General features: G+C 44.2%; 1 protein-coding gene across 3 annotated transcripts in view; it reads right to left on the reverse strand.

Annotated features, from left to right (window-relative positions):
• The window catches only part of PTPN14 (protein tyrosine phosphatase non-receptor type 14), a 167,646-nt gene that overhangs the window by 11,763 nt on the left and 136,879 nt on the right, over positions 1-19,004 (reverse strand). For all 3 annotated transcript variants that reach the window (XM_089909679.1, XM_089909686.1, XM_089909689.1), the window contains 6 exons: positions 18,308-18,365; positions 14,907-14,985; positions 11,240-12,717; positions 6,768-6,911; positions 5,405-5,623; positions 2,100-2,228 (listed from right to left, as the gene is read on the reverse strand). In XM_089909679.1, coding sequence (XP_089765805.1) covers positions 2,100-2,228; positions 5,405-5,623; positions 6,768-6,911; positions 11,240-12,717; positions 14,907-14,985; positions 18,308-18,365 — 2,107 coding nt within the window. The remainder of the gene's footprint in view (positions 1-2,099; positions 2,229-5,404; positions 5,624-6,767; positions 6,912-11,239; positions 12,718-14,906; positions 14,986-18,307; positions 18,366-19,004) is intronic.

Consider the following 19,004-nt stretch of genomic DNA (forward strand, 5'->3'; position numbering starts at 1 on the left):
TGTGGACGCCAGAGAGGAGGTTAGAAGGCCTCCTGGTCCACGGTAGGGCATTTGGATTTCACCCCACGGTCAGTGGGAAGCCATCCAAAGGTGATGAAGTGACCTTAAGCAGAGGAGTGACAGATCCCAGTAATCGTTCTAGGTCACGCTTCTCACGTCGGATGCTCGGCCCTGGGCTCTCTCTGTTACACCCCACCAGCCACTGACACTGTCTTTATCATCTAGTGTCAATCTCACATTTTTTTCAGCCTGACCCATTTGTTTTAGTTCCACTGACAACTGAAGCAGAGGAAAACTGGCTTTACCCCTCTTCTCTCTCCCTTAATTTTATAATCTTTTCTGGGGGTATGCATTCTCAACCATTTACAAAATGGGGTCTATTTTAAAGTTTTGCACAGTTTTGATATCATAGGAGTGGGAGCGGGGGTGGAAGAGATGGCAGCTTAGAAGGGGACCCAGCGGAAGGGGGTGGTGCGAGAGGAGAAATGCCCAGCGCACGGAGCTGGGGGAATGAGTGGCAAGTGAAGGCTGCCTGCTCACAAAGCAATACAGCTTTGGGTGATACAAGTAATCTTGCCCTGGTTCTTTGGGTTGAATTGAGTCTTCTTAAATTTGAAGCACACCTGCCTCTTTTATTTAACCATCCTGTGAAAGGTTTATCTGAGGCCTTTAATTTACGTAACTGCTGAGTACCTACATCAATTACAGATTTCAAAAGACGGTAAGTCTCTGGCTGCCTCACAGATCACTGGATTTTGTTCCTAAGACTGGTCCCTTCTTGTCACTCAGGTTTTAGCTCAAATGCAACCTCCTCAGAGGGCCCCGGGCTGCAGTCTAATCCAAAGTAGCCCCACAGTCACCCTCCATTCCATTACTGGTTTCATTTTTTTTCCATGGCACTTACCACTATCTGAGCTGACTTTGTTCACTTTTTACTGTAAATCCCGCTGGGATGTAAGCTCCCTGGGGACAAGGGTCATGCCTGTTGTGTTTACCCTGGGGTCAGCACAGCTGGTAAGTACACTGTTTTAAGTTGAATGAATCCCTCCCAAGGATGTAATTCGATAAAGTTATAAAACTAGAGATTTTCAGGAACATTTACTCTTTGCGGGAAGGTGGGACAGAAGGTCAGCCTAGAGAAGTACAGCTGGCCTGAAAGAGACCAAAGTCTTTCATCACTACCTTCTAATGGGCTGTTCTGGAAAGCATCTGCTCAGAAGAGTTAATGAAGGGAACATGACTTTTTTTGTTTCCAGTTCTTTCTGCTCCCCATCCTTTTAAAGTTGTTAGGAAAGGGATATGCAATACCATACATACGGTAAAAAACAAACAAACAAACGAACAGAAAACTCTTTTTCCTTAAATGACTTCAAAACATAAGTTAAAATTTAATGAAAGGAACAAAGGGAAGTGGTTAAAATAAAATTAAAATAAAAAATCGAGACTGTGACAAGAGAAGAAACCCAAAACGTCTTCCCCCAAAGACAGCAAGCTCCAAGCGAACTGCTAGACGGAATGGGGGTATATGCCAGTTTTTGGAACATCACGTAGACTTCTCTAGTTACAAGGGAAAAACTATGTTTGACTTGGCAAAGGAAGAAAAAGATTTTTTTTTTCTCTCCCCAAAGAAAGAGGCCTCTACAGGAACAACAGCTCTGGTCTCTTTTCAGCTGATAAGCAGGAGGGCATGGGAGCCGGCCACGCCCGGGGTTGGGAATATATGCCAATTTACCCAGAGCAGCCCCAAAGTTCTCAAACTCCAGCGGAAAGATCATTGCTTTGTTTGGCACACAGAAGTGAGCTGGCTGAACTGAAGTTTGGTTCTTTTTTTTTGTTTGTTTAATTTTAGTTCATGGTGATCCAAGGAAAAGAGTTAAGAGCTGGATAAAAATGGGGCATAACAATAAATTATCTTTGGGAAACAAAACAAACCTATATGCAAGTAAGGAAAGGAAAGAGATGCACGTCAGAGAGAAAAGGATTTGCAGAGAAATGGTGCTGCCGGAAGGAGGATGAGGCAGCGAAGTCGTAGACACAAAGCCCATCTTCTGCCCCCCGCCCCCGCCGGGACAGATGGCTGTACGGCCGTTCCCCCTTACCTCCTCTGCGGTGACCATGGCGATCACATTCGCTCCCTGCTCCCACACCATCTGCCAGAAGTCATGGCATGTGTGTGGCAGAGGCCCCTGAGTGGCGATGTAGTGCCATTCTGCCCCACCAACCACCACCTGGAAACCAAGGCAAGCATTAGTTAATAGACCCCAAATCCAGGACAGAGTTACATGCTGACCACGGGTCCTTTTGTAGCCACTTGAAAACCCTGAATAATATTTTTAGGCCAAATGTGTTAGTGCTATCATCAAAAGCCCTGACACCATGGACAGCTAGTGACAGCCATGCTCACATGAAAATACTTTTTGCCACTCAAGCTTATTACAATATACCTCATCATTTTTGGTCTACAACCCACAGTAATTATGTACAAACCAGTGCATATTAAAAACATATATATAAAACATATATATATATATATATACCCACATATACAATATTACATGAATATATGTATATAACCTAACAACTTGTTACAGAAATAATAGTTATGTTTCCAATGTGCAATGTACTGGTAATTGCCATTCTCTTCTCCTTTTTCTAGTCTATTCCATTAAAAAACAAAAGAAAACAAAACAAAAAAACCCCAAACTGCTCCCGACTACTAAATTGATTTCATATACCACTACCATATTGCAGTCCACAGTCTGAGACACAGTACTCCATGACATCCTTTTAAATAATAGAAAAATCTACCATGAAATAACACCCCTCTGGGAGCAATGTCTTTCTACCACTGCCCTGGTTATGAAGTGTATCCTAAACCTCTGTTGTACCCGCTACTCTGTACCACATACAGCAGAGGTATCGTGCATGTACTTAAGCCAACAGTACATGATATTTTATCATCACCTTCCCCTCGTACAATACCACAGCATCCAACTGAACTTTGGAGTCATGAGATGATTTTGGATAATAAAATCATTAACCCCACACAGCTCAGGGTGATCTTGGGAGGATAATTCTGCAGCTATAAATATTAGCAGCAGAGACGCATCAATAAAAAGTCATGCCTCAAGTGTGAAAGCTCATGCCATCAGGGTGAAATGGTGGCCTTTGGAGAGATTCTTTCTGGGTTTGCCTCCATTCCTGTGCCTTGATACTGCCAAGTCAGGCTCCCTTACACATTCACCAGTGGGGATCTCAAGATGGTGCTGGGGCAATGAAGTGATCACTTTTTGAAACTTTTTCTCTCATTTATTTTATGAAACTATACACTAACTTGATTCATACAAAAACAATGTCAGTTATTGTCTCGTTACACAAGGCATGTTTAGGTCAAAGCTGGCAAGCAAAATCCATTTTCCGAGTACCGGTGGGAGATAACACTCATATATTTGCTGGCCGGCTGGCTAGGAGTTTGGCTTATCTGTGGAATTGTGATTTTAAACATTAGCCTCTCTGGCACCCTACAATATAGGAGCCATAAATACTTCCAGAGTATGCTGCTGCCTAGGGCCTTTCAGCGTATTCCCGAGTATTGACAGGAGGGTATTAAAAACTGCATTAAAAACACAACCACCAAAGCTACTGAGGTAGATTTCACAGATGTGATTCCACGTCTGGAGCAAATAAATCTCTGTTCTGTGTTCACGGCTGCTTGGAACCCAGGGAGAAAACATTGGCAAGACATATAACTCTACTCCAAAAACACAAGGACAAGTTCTTGCAAGCTCTCTGGGTCTATTAAACACACCCGTGTCTAACCCGGATCCACAAGATGAAATGTGGGCCTCAGAGAATATGGAGGAAGGGATGGAAGGGATGTTAAGAACACCCACTGGGCACAGTGCATGCAGACTGACAGCTTTTTCCAGAGAGCAGATGGAAAATGGGGGAGGCGTTCTGGCCAAAAGAAGAAGACAGTATATTGCAGCTGTGGAAGATTTTCTCAGACAGTCTAGCAAGATGCAGCCGTGTGATCTGCATCTTTGCATGCATTATTTTGGTCATTGTTTCGTTATTTAAACTAAGCCCATGAAATTCACCACCGTCAGTTTCCTTCAGAGTTTCCTGGGGCTCAGTTTTTTACTGTTTCATTGTTTTGAGAGTTCTCACTCTGAAAAATAAGAGTAGAATACACAATATGATCCATGAGAGTTGACGCCATCCTATTTCCTTGGACAGGACTTTCTGACACTTAAAAAATATATGTGGTTATCTATGCTGGGTGAACAAAAACACTACACCCAACCATGGTACACTTCCCATATTCTGTATCAAAACCATTAGAACTGATACATAGGCCAGACATCTGGCTGTATTTTAAAGGCTCAAAGGAACCTACCTATAATTTGGCTACAGTTGAAAAGTCCAATGACGAAAGGAAATAATGCCAGACACAGATTTTCTAAGGTTATTGATCACAGCAGACTAGGAATCTGAACCTTGTATTGTTTTGAAAAGCGTCCTGTAACAACTGTTAACAATTATACTAATTCAATTCACATTAGTACACAGATAATTCCCCTACTTCAGAGGTCAGAGCAAATGGTGACGTTCTAAACAAATGTGTTCTGTCATTAGGAGCCCTGAGGAAGGTAAGCTATTTAGGAAACACTTCACTGCATGCACACATGTATCCATAACTCTAAATTCTAACTGAAGTAAAGCTAAGCTGACCAATTTTAAAGTCTATGAAATACTGAGATATGAAGATTTGGAGTATTTGAAATAGTAACAAACATTTAATGACCCAAATGCACTGAATAATGGTGGCACATTTTGCAAGATTCATTATCAACCACACCGTTATGGCTTATGTTGAAATTAGCCCACTCTTCTAAACATCATGCAAATTTGGGACTTCAGCTCTAAAATGCCTAACCAGTAGTATTACAAGGGAGAAACAGTAAGTTTCTGTTGCTCTTGAACATCATAACTCCAGTGACAGAAACATAATGCCTGTGATTTCCAAATTCTCCGTCATCCGCACCTTACACACCGAAAGGGCTAATCCTCAGCCTTCCCTGTGAGTTTCCGGGAGAGTTACAACACACAGAGAGAAGAAGAAGTTAAACCCTCTGTAATGAGCGAGCTTCAGAAATAGCTGACCTGAGGTTTTTCTTCCCTGAGGCCGCTGGGCTTCCTTCTCTCTGTGCAGTGATAGGCATGGCCTTCCAGTTGACTAAGAAAAGCACAGGAGTTCAAAAACACTCCCTTGGGGTTTGGGGACAAGCCAAGATGCACAGTGGCAGCCCGTATGTGTTCTCCTCCCTGCCCTTTTACCTTTAACCCAGCAATCTTCAGCCAGCCTTCCCAACACGCCCCTCTCCACCCCCCAACTTCTTACCTTGATGTGGGAGGCGTTAATGTAGCCTGTGTTGTTTTCTTTGGTCGGTATGAGCTCTACGCGGTTCTCCTCGTAGGGGACGACCTCCCGGATACGGCTGCGCTCAGCATTTTCTGGCAGAGCTGCTGTGCTGAAAACGCCATTTGCCTTTTTCTTTGGAATCTGCTCATATTCTGTGAACACCATCCCCTCTTCGAGCTTCTTCTTCAGGGTTCTGAACTGCAACAGAAATTGATCTCCAGCTCTCTGAATTATCTTATCCAAACACTCCAACCAAACCACCAGATTTCTTCGAATATTTACAGTGACAGTGTTAATAAGTAGTTTCAAGATGGACAACTAATATTTGATTATTTGGTCTCATTACCGACCATATTGCTCGTATCTCTTGTCCAATAACCAATTTCCTTCTCACTCATACCTTAAACAGAACGAATCTGCCAGACCAGGCAAGAGTTGAAATTCAAAATTAGTATTTTCGTTATTATCACCTCTGTTTAAAGTTCTAGTGATAAGGAGATTGTTCATCTTAATTACCCAGACGTCCTTCCCTCCACTTACACAGCTGTTCTTAGCTAAATTTTAAGATGATACTGGTCTACAGTCCTCTAGTCGTCAGGATTAGACGCCCCATCTTTTATTTTTCCCACGGTCAAGCTACTAATAACAAAACATGGTATTAATTAGATTAAATGATCCCTCTAAAGACCCTTCTGGCTCTAAGAGCATGCTAATACTTCATACATGCTGGCAAAACCTAAAACCCTAATCTTATTGTAAAGCACTCTATTACATTTACATGACCCGTTTCTTAACCTGACAGCAATTTCAGGAACTAAAAGAACGTGTTTCTTCACCTCTGAAACACTACCACGCAACTTCTGGTTACTTTTCCCACAATGCATTACCCTAACAATGATAAATCAGCCATATGTTATAGCCAAACAAGGGGCCAGTGTATTAAAGAATTCTATAAATGCGTGGGTAAAAGAATCACTCCCTAGTAAAGGGTATTTGTTCACAAAAATCACAGAAATTGAGAGCTACAGCAACCGCTTAACTTCTTCATTTTGCAAAAAAAATAAAGACACAGGCCCAGAGAAATTGAATGACTTGACCAAGGCCACACAGCTAGGTAAGGGCTGGTGTCTTTAGGGGTCGTCATGGCACCAACCTGACAAAGAAACATGAGATGTTGAAAAGGATCAATTTAATACAGCACAGACCAGGTCTTGCTAAGCTTCAAATTGAAGAATGAATTCGTCAAACACGCCTTCGTGCTGGCATGTCTGGGCGAGGAGAGAGCGTTGGAATCCTAAGACCACAGAGAATGAGTCACATGTTTGACAAGCCCAGTGCTTACCCTCTCATCCATGGGAACTCGGGTGGCATCAACGCGACTTTCTTCCCGCCCCGAGCCCCGAGCAACCGAGAGTCCGTTCAAGGCTGCCAACATCAGTGGCCTCTTCTGTGCCTCCAGGCCTGCCATCTTCTGCTTCTCTAGATTCTTGCGGCAAGAAAAGGCATGTTCTCATTGTGTGTAATACCAGGAGAATGCTGGAATGTGTTTTAATCTCCCCAAATCTGTAACTCCCCAGCCAAGGAATGCAGACAGTCACCATTAGCAGGGCAAATTCAAACACAGTCTTCCCATTATTCCCACTGTGCTGGAGGAAGCTGGTTCCTCCAGGCCTCCTGAGCTTTTATTTAAAATAGAGGAATGAACGAACAAACAAACAAGAGCAAAGACTCCACACAAATACATCCTGCCTCGGGGCTCACAAGAAAACAGTGTACAGGAGACACTTTAGGAAGATAAGGGCTGAAGGAAGACAGGACAAGGAAAAGAGAAACAGAGATTCATGAATAATCAAACTTAATCACAATGATGCACCTTTTATACAGATTAAACAGTAAAAACCTTATAAAAACTGTTTGTTGCATTCTTAAGAGGTTGGATACATACATAAATAGACAAAAACCTTCCCAAGTTTCCATTCAGAGGGGCTCAAGACTGGAGGGTGTTAATCCTGTATTGACTCTCTCTGGTCCCCGGGATATCATCCCCAAAATGAGAGCTGCTGTGGTTTTAGCAAAGTCACTAATACCACAGCCTGGGGCCACCTGAGATGACCTACCCAGCAGCACCCTTCATGCTTCATCCAGAAGACCCACAGGAATGGACACCATGGCTCCCAGGGACCATGGTGGAGCAGCGGTGACTGAGCCACGGGAGAACACGGATCTAGGGGCCCAGCAGACCACTTAGCGGAAGGTTCGGTTGTTAACACCTGGCCCTTGTTTGTGGCTTTGCAACTCCTCTCTATCTCACCTGCACAGACACTGAAACTGGATCAGTCGGGGCTCCTGTTACTTGGTCTATGGCTGTGCTTCCTCACGCCCTCTAAACTGATTGAGGTACCAACAAACCTCCATTTACTCATTTCAGTCAAGACAATGGGAGCATTTCCCACCAAATAATCTTGTCTTAGAAGACAAAAGCACAGAGAGACTTCATAAAGCATAGAAACAGATGAGTTTTACAGAGTTTATGATTTTGATCCACACGAAAGGGAAACCAATTTGCAGGTTCCTTTGGTTGCCACAGATGAAGGGGTCATCTTATTCCTGTTTTCTTTTTTCAAACCTTTAGGTATTCTTTTTCTTAGTCTGTCATTTAGAAATCTACTCCCCAGAGAAGTATCTTGACGGAGCCATGGTGCAGATTATTCTAATTGTGGGTGTAAGGGGATGGCATTACACCCCTACATGCATCCCCTCAATGCCACCTACAGTCAGAATGGAGCCTTGGGAACTATATCCAATATCCTGGGATAAACCATAATGAAAAAGAATATATATGTATATAAATATATCCGAGACCCTTTGCTGTACAGCAGAAATTAAGCACAACATTGTAAATCAACTATACTTCAATAAAGTTTAAAAAAAAAAGAAAAGAATGGAGCCCTGGCCTTTGTGAGTGATTCTGTCAATGAGATGCTTGGTCCAGTGACAGGGCTGACCCATCAGACAAACAAAAGGAGCATCTCAGAGGAAGATTAACAGAAAGTGAGAAAGGTCCCAAAGCTATAATATTCTTAAGAATGGCCCTGGTTTCTCAACCCCGGACAGATTTTGAAAGTTTTGGATTTAAATGTGCTGGTGTGTGTGTGGGGGGGGGGGGGAGGTGTTAGTTTACTTATTAGTTTGTTTTTGTGAGGGAGAATTTTCCCCCCATTATCTCTTTTAGCTGAGAATGTTTTACTCCTCCGCAAAGTTTTAAGACAGCAAATTTTTTTAAATAAATGGTCCTGAGGTCTTCCCAACAGTCCTTCTGCTTCCTTCCCACCTGCACCATAACGTAACCCCAACTGGGCCCAAAAGCCCAAAGAAACCTATTTGTCTTTCTTGGGAAAGGATTACTACTTACCTAATGAAAACTGAAACCCCAGGGATAACCTATTTCTCTTAGCTCCTCCTTACTTATCCTATCAGCTTATTACCAGAGATCAAAAATAATTAATTCAAAGATCTGATTTGGCCTTTTCTCTTCCCAGTACCTGATTTGGGGTTAGGTGACTAAAGACAGTGAAATGTCTTCCAGGCAGCAGTAGGAGACAGGAGAAGCTATCAAGACAACAGGCCTGAACTATCCATCAAATGGATAAGCACCTCCAGAACTGGAGGGAGAGACTTGCCTGCAGGGCAAATTCTCACCATAGCTGTCTCCCTCCAGTTCCTATTCGGTTACATTTTCTCATTTTCTTATCCTAGGGAGGCCCTGACGGCCTTCTCTTCTTAGCCATGCCTAACAAGCCAGGCAAAGGCTACCCATGGTGGCGGGGGACAGACAGTCATCTGAGATGTGGGGAGGTCATTGGGGTGAGTTTCTTCATAAAGACAATAGAGACCCATCCCAAGCATCAGTGCCAGTGGTGGTCACCACCTTGTCTGGCTCACTGAAGACCCTCCAAGTCCTACTCTGAGGTTGGGACACCAGCCAAGGGTGGCAGCCCTTGAGCTCACAAGTGTGTAGGACTTGGGAAAAAATCAGAGAAGGGACTTCCCTGGTGGTCCAGTGGTTAAGACTCCATGCTTCCAATGCATGGGACCAGGATCTTAGCTGCTGGTCGAGGAACTAAGAACCCACATCCTACGAGGCATAGCCAAGAAATAAACATTTTTTAAAATTAAGAAAAACAAAGAAGAAGGTACACATTTAAAAAAAAAAAATCAGGGAAAATGACATAGGGCTGGGGTAATGATGTTCCTGAACTAGTTAAGGGGTAAAATTGGCTATTCGCTCTTACCCAATGGATGGGATGGGAGGACACGTGGAAACAGTGGAAAAGGCCCTTGCTCCTTTGTGATAATGCCTGAAGCACTATGTAGGGAACCAGTGCCATGAATTTGGCTACAGGCTTTTGTTTAATACAGGTAACAAGAGAAGAGAATGAATATGACCTAAGTGAGGCTAGGGGACTATGCAGGCAGCAGCTGAACGCTTAGATTGATGGGTTCTTGATACTGAGTTGTGTTCTAGGGGTGTGAGGCCAAGAAGTGCTGAAAATCCCTTCCTACCAGTGATTACTTTTCCCAAACTCAGAAAGCTCTCACCCCAGGCACCCAGCCTCGCATCTCATTCCAGCATCTCATTCCATCCCCAGGAAAAAGCTCCCCCCACCAAGGCACCTAGCCCCGCATCTCAGCCCGACGGTCTTATTTCCCACAGGCACAGCACAACTTTCACAATTTCCCTCTAGGTGGAAAAAGTTACGCCTGTACCAACTTCTTAGCAATACTCCACGGATGGCCAAAACCGTGAGGCTAAGGATGTTCTTAAGGTTTGTCTAAAGTAGGGACGTTGCTATGGACTAGACTCCTAAACCGAGGGACTTGGCTTCCTTAAAACTTCGGCTCTTTACAGGTTAATTCCCTCTGGAGGCCTGGGAGACCTATAAATGAAGAAAGTCTAATGAACTCCATCAAAGCCCATTTTAAGTTACAACTGCTCTGGAGTTCCTAAAATAAGCCCCGGCTACCTTATAGTTCAGCTGTGGTACATGCAGAGGAGAAGTCAGTCTAGGTTTGAATGGTTACATTGAGAGGATTTTTAAACTTTTTAAGGGAGTGAATACCTCCAGGACAAGTGTGGCGTGTGTATAAATACGCATGTGTGAATTCTTGATAGAATAAGAATGGTTAATGGAAGCTCAACGGTAAACTTCTGGGTTTATCGTTATTCTCTTGGATTTGTGTTAAACATCTCTCGAAAGAAGATATGAACATAAAGCTGGATACGTCATGGACAATATTGATGAACGATCCTGACATCTAGATCTACACAGAAAGCTGTGCTCTGAAGGGATGCTGCTCTTTTAATATCTAATTGGGGGGGGGGAATGCTTTCCCCTGGAAAAACCAAAGTACCAGGAGATGGAGGAAGGTGAGCTCCTGGCAGCTCATGCAATGGGAAGTCTGACCCTGAATAAAGAGCAAATGCTGGCCCAGACACCAATCTCAACACCACCGACCTGTAAGATCCTGACTCTCTCACAGCACTTTGCACCAAGCACACCTATGAGGAGCCATGAATGAGAATGGAAGGTTTATGCGAAAACAAAGTTCTGTGAAATGAAACACTACCTGTTTATATGCCAAGTGATTTTTAAATCCCTACCACATTCCCTGAATAAGGCTTGCGCTTTCTTCAGTGCCCAGATGATGTATGTCTAAATCATGGAAAAGGAGCAGAGGGGGCTGCGGGAGAGGGTGGAAATCAGCCCGTTTAACTGTCCCTCGAAAGATGCCCTGGGAGAGGAAGCCACTTACCCGGATCATCATCTCTCTTTCTATAATGCTGTCCTCCAGGGAGAACATTTCAGACACAGGTCTCTCCTTCACAGGCTCTTTCTTGACCCGCTCCTTCACACTTGTCAGGTCGGGCTCTGAGATGGATGGACCAAGAGAGGACCCGTTGATGGCCATCTGGTCAGCCCGGGAGATACTGATGGCCTTGGCTGGCCCCTGCCTCAGGACCCTGGCCCTGGCGATGGCGGGAGGAAGGCACACCTGGTCTTGCCCCAGCGCCCCGTTGCTCACACTTTTCCTGGGTCCGGGGTACTCGGGTGGGGGCTTGTTTGGAATGCGGGCTAAGGCGGCCTGTAGCTGGGCGCTGTACTCCATCTTCTCGCGGAGCACGGGGATCTGGGGCACTGGTTCCGGAGACTCCTCTTCTTCCTCCTCGCTCTCACTGCTGTGGATCAGCATCGTGGCATCCGAGAAAGTCTTCCTGTGGTGATACTCGGGAAGCTGGGGGACCTCGTGGCTCCCCGGCACCTCCTCGGGTGGCCCCGGCTCTCGGAGAGTGTTGCGGCGGGCCATGGGGATGTTTAGCGACTTCAAGGTCATGGCTTCCATGCCCCGCACCATGCTGCTCATCACCTCCAGGCTGTGGCGCTTGTGCACCGTGCCATGGTGCTTGGTGGCCGTGAGGGGCTCGCTCACCTCCTGGAGAGACTGATGCACCACCGGGGAGCTGTCCTCCTGGAAGGTCTTCACGGACAGCTGCACTTTGCGAGTCACCAAGTCGGGGCTACTGCCGCTGACGTACTTGTGGCGGTGGCTGGCGAGGTCCGGGGTGCTGGTGGCGGGGCGGGGCCGTGGGTAGGGGGGTGGTGGCCGGAAGAGATAGTTTTTGAGCATGTGGGCCGTGTTGTAGTTATAGGTGCCCTGGAGCTGCATGTTGGCCAGCTCCGGGGTGCTCACCGTGTGTGAGATGGCGCTTGCCCCGGGCTTGCTTGGCACCGTGGTATTCTTCGGGTTGATCTGGTCCGATGGACTGACCAGTTTGTTACCGTAGCCCCCCTGGGGCCCATAAGGGACAGTGTAGGGGTGCCTCTCCCGCATCTCGGGCTGGCTGTACACCAGATCCTCTGGCTGGTTGTAGGCGTGGGTGTTGATGATGTTGAGGTTTCGCAGGGACTGGCTCTGGCTGTCCGTGTGCACAACCCCCCTCTTCATCTGCCGCATGACTGTCTCATAATCGGGGGTCGGCCGGTAGGATGGCACGATGATGGCGCTGTGCCGGTGGCTCGGGATGTAGTCAGCCCGCATGATGTCACTCCCAGGGATGCTGAGGTTGGAGGACACGGGAGACGCCTGGATGAAGCTTTGGGAGCAACTGAGGGAGTTGACGCTGTGAATGCTACACACACTGCCATTGGTGACGGTGCCATTTATATAACTTAAGTCCAGGCTGTTGTGCGAGTTGCAATACAAGGCTTCTTCATTCCCATGGAAGATGCTGTCTGCAAGAAGTCACACAGAGGCACGTGAACGTCCACACCATCCTGCTTCAATCAAGTTCATCCTCACACTTACAGAAGTCATAAAAAGGGAAATCCCATGGTCTCCACCCACATATTCCATGGAAAAACTGGTAATTTCCTGGGCAAGATGCCAACATATGGAAGGAACATTTTAAAGGACACTAAAAAGAAAAAGTGAATCTAAACAAAGAAAACTATGCACATACGGAACCGTTATCACCTGGGTTAAGTTCTCGATTTGGCCACGAGCTTTTAAGTCAGGCACCAACAATGGCCCTCACATTGGGAGACCTGTCCCCTTGTTCACGGCTTAGCGACAGAACTGGATGTTTGGGTCAGGAAGTCAAGAACTTTAATAGGGCAATAGATTTGAAATTACTGAGTACTGGGAGCTGATCTTCCTGACTGCAGTGGGAAAACTCCCTGTATCTGAGGGACTGCCGAGCATCCGTCAAGGCACGAGGCAAATAACACAGTCAGGATGTCAGCATGCGTGGCTGCTTCATTCTGATCGGCAACCAACGGAGGGCAAAATAAGAATCAGGAGGTTTTTTTAGCCACTGCCTAAAACCCGCCTCTAGAGTTGGTTTCATCACTGAGGTCAGTTTCACATGAAAATTAATAATACTTTAAAGAGGTACCTAAAGAGATAAAAAGCAGATTTCTAAAGTAAGGCCCATTCTGGGTGTCCAGTGTTCCTTTAACACACACATACACAGACACCCCTAGGCAGGCAACCTCTTGCCAACACACTTTTCTGTGGGCAAAGTATATTCATTTTTTACACTATAGATTTAAGCATGAGCAGAGTAGAAGAAAGCAAAGGCAGAAAAGATTAAAAAACAGAAAAGGTGACTGAAAACACTTGGCTGCCTGAAGAGGAGGGGTGGGAACACAGACCAGATGAGATGATACAGGCAAGAAAAACTAGGAGAACGTGTTGCATTTATCCACCTTAATGGGGTTTGGTGCCCTCCCATAGAAGCAGGGTAACTCTGCTAGTCTGCTTATAAAAAGTTGTATTTTATTAAATTACATCATCTTGATTATCTTAGTCTCCATGCTCACAGTTAGACAGTGCAGAAAGATTCAAAGCAGCTAGCATATGATAACCCGGAAACAAATTATCCAATTACCATACTGTCAACATCCAATGTTTAATCCCATTCCTTTTTTGAGATACAGTTAGTGTAATGATTACAGAGCCTGGCTCAAGAGTCAGGATACCAATCTTCGTATCCAAGCTTCCCAGTACCCTTTCTGTACCCCAGTTTCTGTATCTGTCAAATGGAAATAATAACAGTACGTATCTCCTAGGTCTATTTTGAGGATTAACTGAGACAATACAGTGCAAGTGCTCAGAACAAGTGCTTAAGGAGAGGAATTGCTCTATAAATGCTCATTCTCAGAATAATTATTATTGGAATGGGTTTTTTTTACACACTTTGCATGGGAGTGTTTAGGGAGAAAAAGAGGAATAAAACAGTTTAATAAGCGCACTGAGAAAGGGGCCAGTGGGAGAGATCGGAAAGGCGAGTTAAAATGAGGGGCTGAGGGCTTCCCTGGTGGCGCCGTTGTTGAGGGTCCGCCTGCCGATGCAGGGGACAAGGGTTCGTGCCCCGGTCCGGGAAGATCCCACATGCCGCGGAGCGGCTGGGCCCGTGAGCCATGGCCGCTGAGCCTGTGCTCCGCAACGGGAGAGGCCACAACAGTGAGAGGCCCGCGTACCGCAAAAAAAAAAAAAAAAAAAATGAGGGGCTGAGATTTTATGTGTATTTCTCTCAATTATTCTGATGCCTGTGTTCTCTGTCACCTTGAAAACCTGCTTGACTGTTACAAGCTCTCTGACACTGACAAGGAGGGTGAAGAGTATCCTGTGGGGCTTAGCTGTCACTCTCCTCTCTGTCCCACTTACAAGAAGGAAGAGGAGAAAGGAACTTGCTCACTGCCTTCCCCCAAGTCCCTCTGGAGTCAATTCTGGGGAAATTTTCCTCTCAGGAGTAAATGATATTCTACGCCTTTCACAAATCCAAGCTGTTGCCTGCTGCCATTCAGACAATGACAAAGTTAAAATGAAAGCATCACGGTCACCCCCCCAAAAAAGTCTCAGTACCCGTCACCAGTTCTCAACTTTGCGTCTTAAGAAGGGACAGCGGAAAGCCAGTTACCTTGAGAAGTGTGTGTTTCCGAGTAGTGTTCGCCACACTGGACATGCATGGGAGGCAAGATGTACGGTTGTTGCCGGGGCTGAAACAGAGAACACGGCACAGGTGGGAGGCCTTGGCGCAAACGGCCGTAACACTCACGAGCACCAGCGCGAGCACACGATGGTCCCCATCGTTCACCACGCCTGCAGGGAGGCACGCTGCAGATGCTCTGCCCTCCACACTCAACCCAACCCTTCCCTTAGCATCTGCCCCCCCGTCTCGTCACCAAGCTCAGGACTGGAGAAACAAGAAGCGGGGAAGGGGGAGGCTGGTTCAAGGTGAGAGAGAGGCTGTAATCAACATGAAGGCACCTATTTATAACGTATTTTCTAACACACCTGCAAGGCTCCCAATGCCTTTTTTAAAGGAATAACTCAGAAGATGTACTTTATTATGTTCCACCTAAAACAGAATGAGAGTAAGGCGGAAGCCTGTTTCCTTCTATTCAAAATTGGGTCCCTCCTGAAGCCACAAGTTCGTCCCCATCAGCACAGTTGTACCTATGACCCTAGTTCACAGTGCCACATCAGCCTCAAATAGGGACCGGGGAGTGTTAAGATGGGCCCACTTGCAAATTTATATAAAATCTGAGACGTGATCCCTAACAATGAGCGTGCAGTTCCCAGGACCACTTATTGACCCTCCCATTGCAGAGGATCCAGTTCAACCATCTAGCCCTTCAGTGAGGACTCTTCGCCATAAGACTCTTAAAGATGGACATTTAGACTCAACCTGAATAACTCAGTGCTGCAGAGGAGGGCGAAACTTCTAGAGAAAACACCAAAATGCTTAGAGAGCTTCACTACCTGGGGAGCTGAGAAAGGAAATATGATGAATGGCTAATACGGTCTAGAGCAAGTCATTTAACCTCAGTAGGTCTCAGCTTCCTGTCACTCAAGTCAGTCTCCTCCCTCCAACATTATCCATTTTATTCACGTATTAGGGTTCCAGGTGAAGGAAGAGTTTTGATATTAAAAACTAAACTTTAAGCTTGTAAACCACCAAACAGGATGATCTCTTATATTTCTATTTGATTATTTTAAAATTAATCTTATAGATATTAGTTTAAATATTACTGCTTTGGGACAGAGCTGAGATCAAGTCAAAAAAAAAAACAAAAAAAAACAACCCCACAAAGCCAGCAGGGGTCACACTTTCTCAGTATTCCTCAACAGAAGAAGAATACGCAGAGTCCGAGGCTGGGCAAATAACTCATCTACTATTTACCTTTGCTACAAATAATGTTTAAGCATCAAAGGGGCAAATAAAGAAGGTAATGAAGACAAGAAATCCAAAAATGAAAGAGAATCAGGGTAGAGGAAGTAAAGAATTGAAATTAATCTAAGAAAGTAGTTCAGGGCATCAGCTCTTCTAAATATTCCCAAATCTCTCTTGGCTGGTTTTTGAGTAGCAATTTAAAAATATTTTTCCTCTTTTTGATAATACGTAATTCAACTCAATTTTTCCATGATTGGACAGCCAGTTTTTAGGTTTAAAAAAACAAAACAGAACAAAACAAAACAGTAGGGAGGGATTCATACAAGGGAACAGAAATATACAGCAAGGCAAAGTTGGCTCACCTCTGCCTTCTCTCGCTCTTATTTAAAAAAAAAAAAAGAAAAATCCTATAAGTAGGTGACTGTTTATGAACTGGCATAAGTCTGTAAGCAATACAAGTGAGAAACAGTAATAGCTAATCCTCCAAACACCATTTCAGGATTATTTATTGTCTCTTTATATATTTCAATATATTATTGTTTCTTTCCAGGTCTGCTAACACAAAAACAAATTAGATGCCACAATATAGGAGCTAGAAGGGCAAGAGAAAAACAACAATTAGAAGCCCTTGTTATCAGCCAGGAAGCCCAAAGGAGACAATGTTCTCTGGTTTTACTCTCACTCATCCCAAGGAGCTCTTGCTGAAATGGTTTAATCCTAAGGGGCAGAGGAAAGGGAGAAGCCAGGAATCTGGCTTCCTGCAGATTATCTCCATCCAAGCAAAACAGGAAAGCCTCTGTATCTTCTCTAGATAATTAGGATGAGATCAAATCACAAGATAGCCCTAAAACACTTTGCTTCCCCTGGCGTTTCATGGACACAAGTGAACATTTATGTCACTAGTAAAGACATGTGGACTCTAAGGAAGGGAAAAGGAAAATCATGTCAACAAAGGAGAAGAATAAGGAAACCAGTGCCATGAACAAATCTGTTGATACTTCAGGGGAGAAGCCCAAAGCAGCCCTCTGCATCTCCAAGGCAAAGACCTCTTGTGAGATGTTGCGCATTAACACAGAGATTAATAATATTCACGTGGGTTTGCAGGAATTATCAATATTATGTGATAGGATGACCAAACTCTAGAATTCTAAGAGTTCATGTCAATGCATTTTCCAGAAGAAAAAGAAAAAATTCCTAAAACGGTTCCTTTTAAAAGACAAGTGGAAGATGTGCTATAGGATATATACTGCGTACAAAGAAAAATTCCATTTTATTCTCCCATCAACTCAAAGGAACTGTTCAACCTACACACATTTAAAGGTCACATGTTTATTCTGATTTTGTGTAAAATAAATCATAATCTAAAATAAAAGAATTATGACGTAAAACAAGTAGACATTTTAAAGGAAACTAACTCTCCCACGTCTTGCTATGATATCCTCCTTAAGTAATTCTCAAAATAAAACACAGTCTAAGACAGAACACATGCAATGAAATGAGTTGTTTTCCCTTATTCACATGATCAGTAGAGCAGTTTTTAAAAAAAGGCTAATGGTAGGTAGAGAAGTGGATCAACTAAGATTCTGTTGGCCTTAAAATTAGAAAATTAATTAATTATTTTCTTCCCCACTGAATACTCTACCTAAGACCATCAACTAGACTCCTTCAATTTTTGCTCATTTAAAGTAGATATTTTCTGACTAGTTTATTAAACTCAGTCTACGGCAGTGAATACAAAAGGATTTGTGGAGATTATAACTGAAGACACGTCTATATGCAAAAATCAGAAATAGTGGATAAAGATAGATAGATAAAGATAGATAAAGCAAGTGGAAAAAAACACACAGTAGGTTGCGTGCTCAAGGAACATGGTCTCATCGGCCCAGACTAAAATTCATGGGGGTGAACCCTGAGTCACACTTAGAAAAGTGACGGACGTGGGTGGGCACAAGAGGGACAAAATGGGTGTGCATCTCACCTGCATAGCAGACTGATGCCCTTCTGTGTTCTCACCATATCTCACCTGGTCATGAGGTCACGACCTAGTCATGATGCCCTAGTCATCCCTCTCCTCAAGTTAACAACAAAGGGACACTCACACCCCGACAGGCAGAGGACTTGATAACTGAAGATTTCATACATACCAGGGAGGACCGGCTCCAGGTGGGCTGGCGTCTGATAGGTGGTGGAGAATTTGATTGTCTACGTGAAAAGTTGAAAAAAATGAGGATGGTTATTATTATTTACCATGTACAAGAAGACCAGATAGACAAGAGAGGGAGAAGAGGGGAAAGGAGAAAAGATGAGTTAAGAATTACAGCAAAACATAAACATTTTCTATTTCTGGGTGCTGAAGCTAAGAACAATTTCGATTTCTTTTTTGTCCTTTTTTTATTTTCAAAATGTTTGGAACATATGATACTTTTATAATATGTTTTACAAAGTAATATTAGAAGAACGAGGCTTATTTCTAAAGACAAATTATAAGGGAAATAAAAATCAACAACAGTCTTTTAGAGGTTGGAGAGTGGAGACCTCTGGAGAAGGATGCTGTTCAGATGAGGCTGATTTCCTAAAACTCCAGAGGGCTATCCCAAGTCCTCATGTAGCCCATGCTGAGGCTCTGAAACTATCAATATATACAGAATTTACTGTCTATGTGGGGTAGGGGGTATGCTTTTTAGAGAGTCCCAGTTTTTATCAGATAAGCGGTTAGGAACCTCCCGTACATGGTTGTGAAGAAGAAAGGAATGATTATTACAGAAGTAGAAAGGAAAACAGAATTTCCTTAATTTTCAGTCTAATATGTGAGGCTCACTCATATATGTGATGCTCACTCAT

The sequence above is a fragment of the Delphinapterus leucas genome, chromosome 1 (genome assembly GCF_059928025.1).
Source record: "Delphinapterus leucas isolate spDelLeu-1000000601 "Yukka" chromosome 1, BTC_Dleu_Yukka2, whole genome shotgun sequence".
In the NCBI taxonomy this organism is placed as follows: Eukaryota; Metazoa; Chordata; class Mammalia; order Artiodactyla; family Monodontidae; genus Delphinapterus; species Delphinapterus leucas.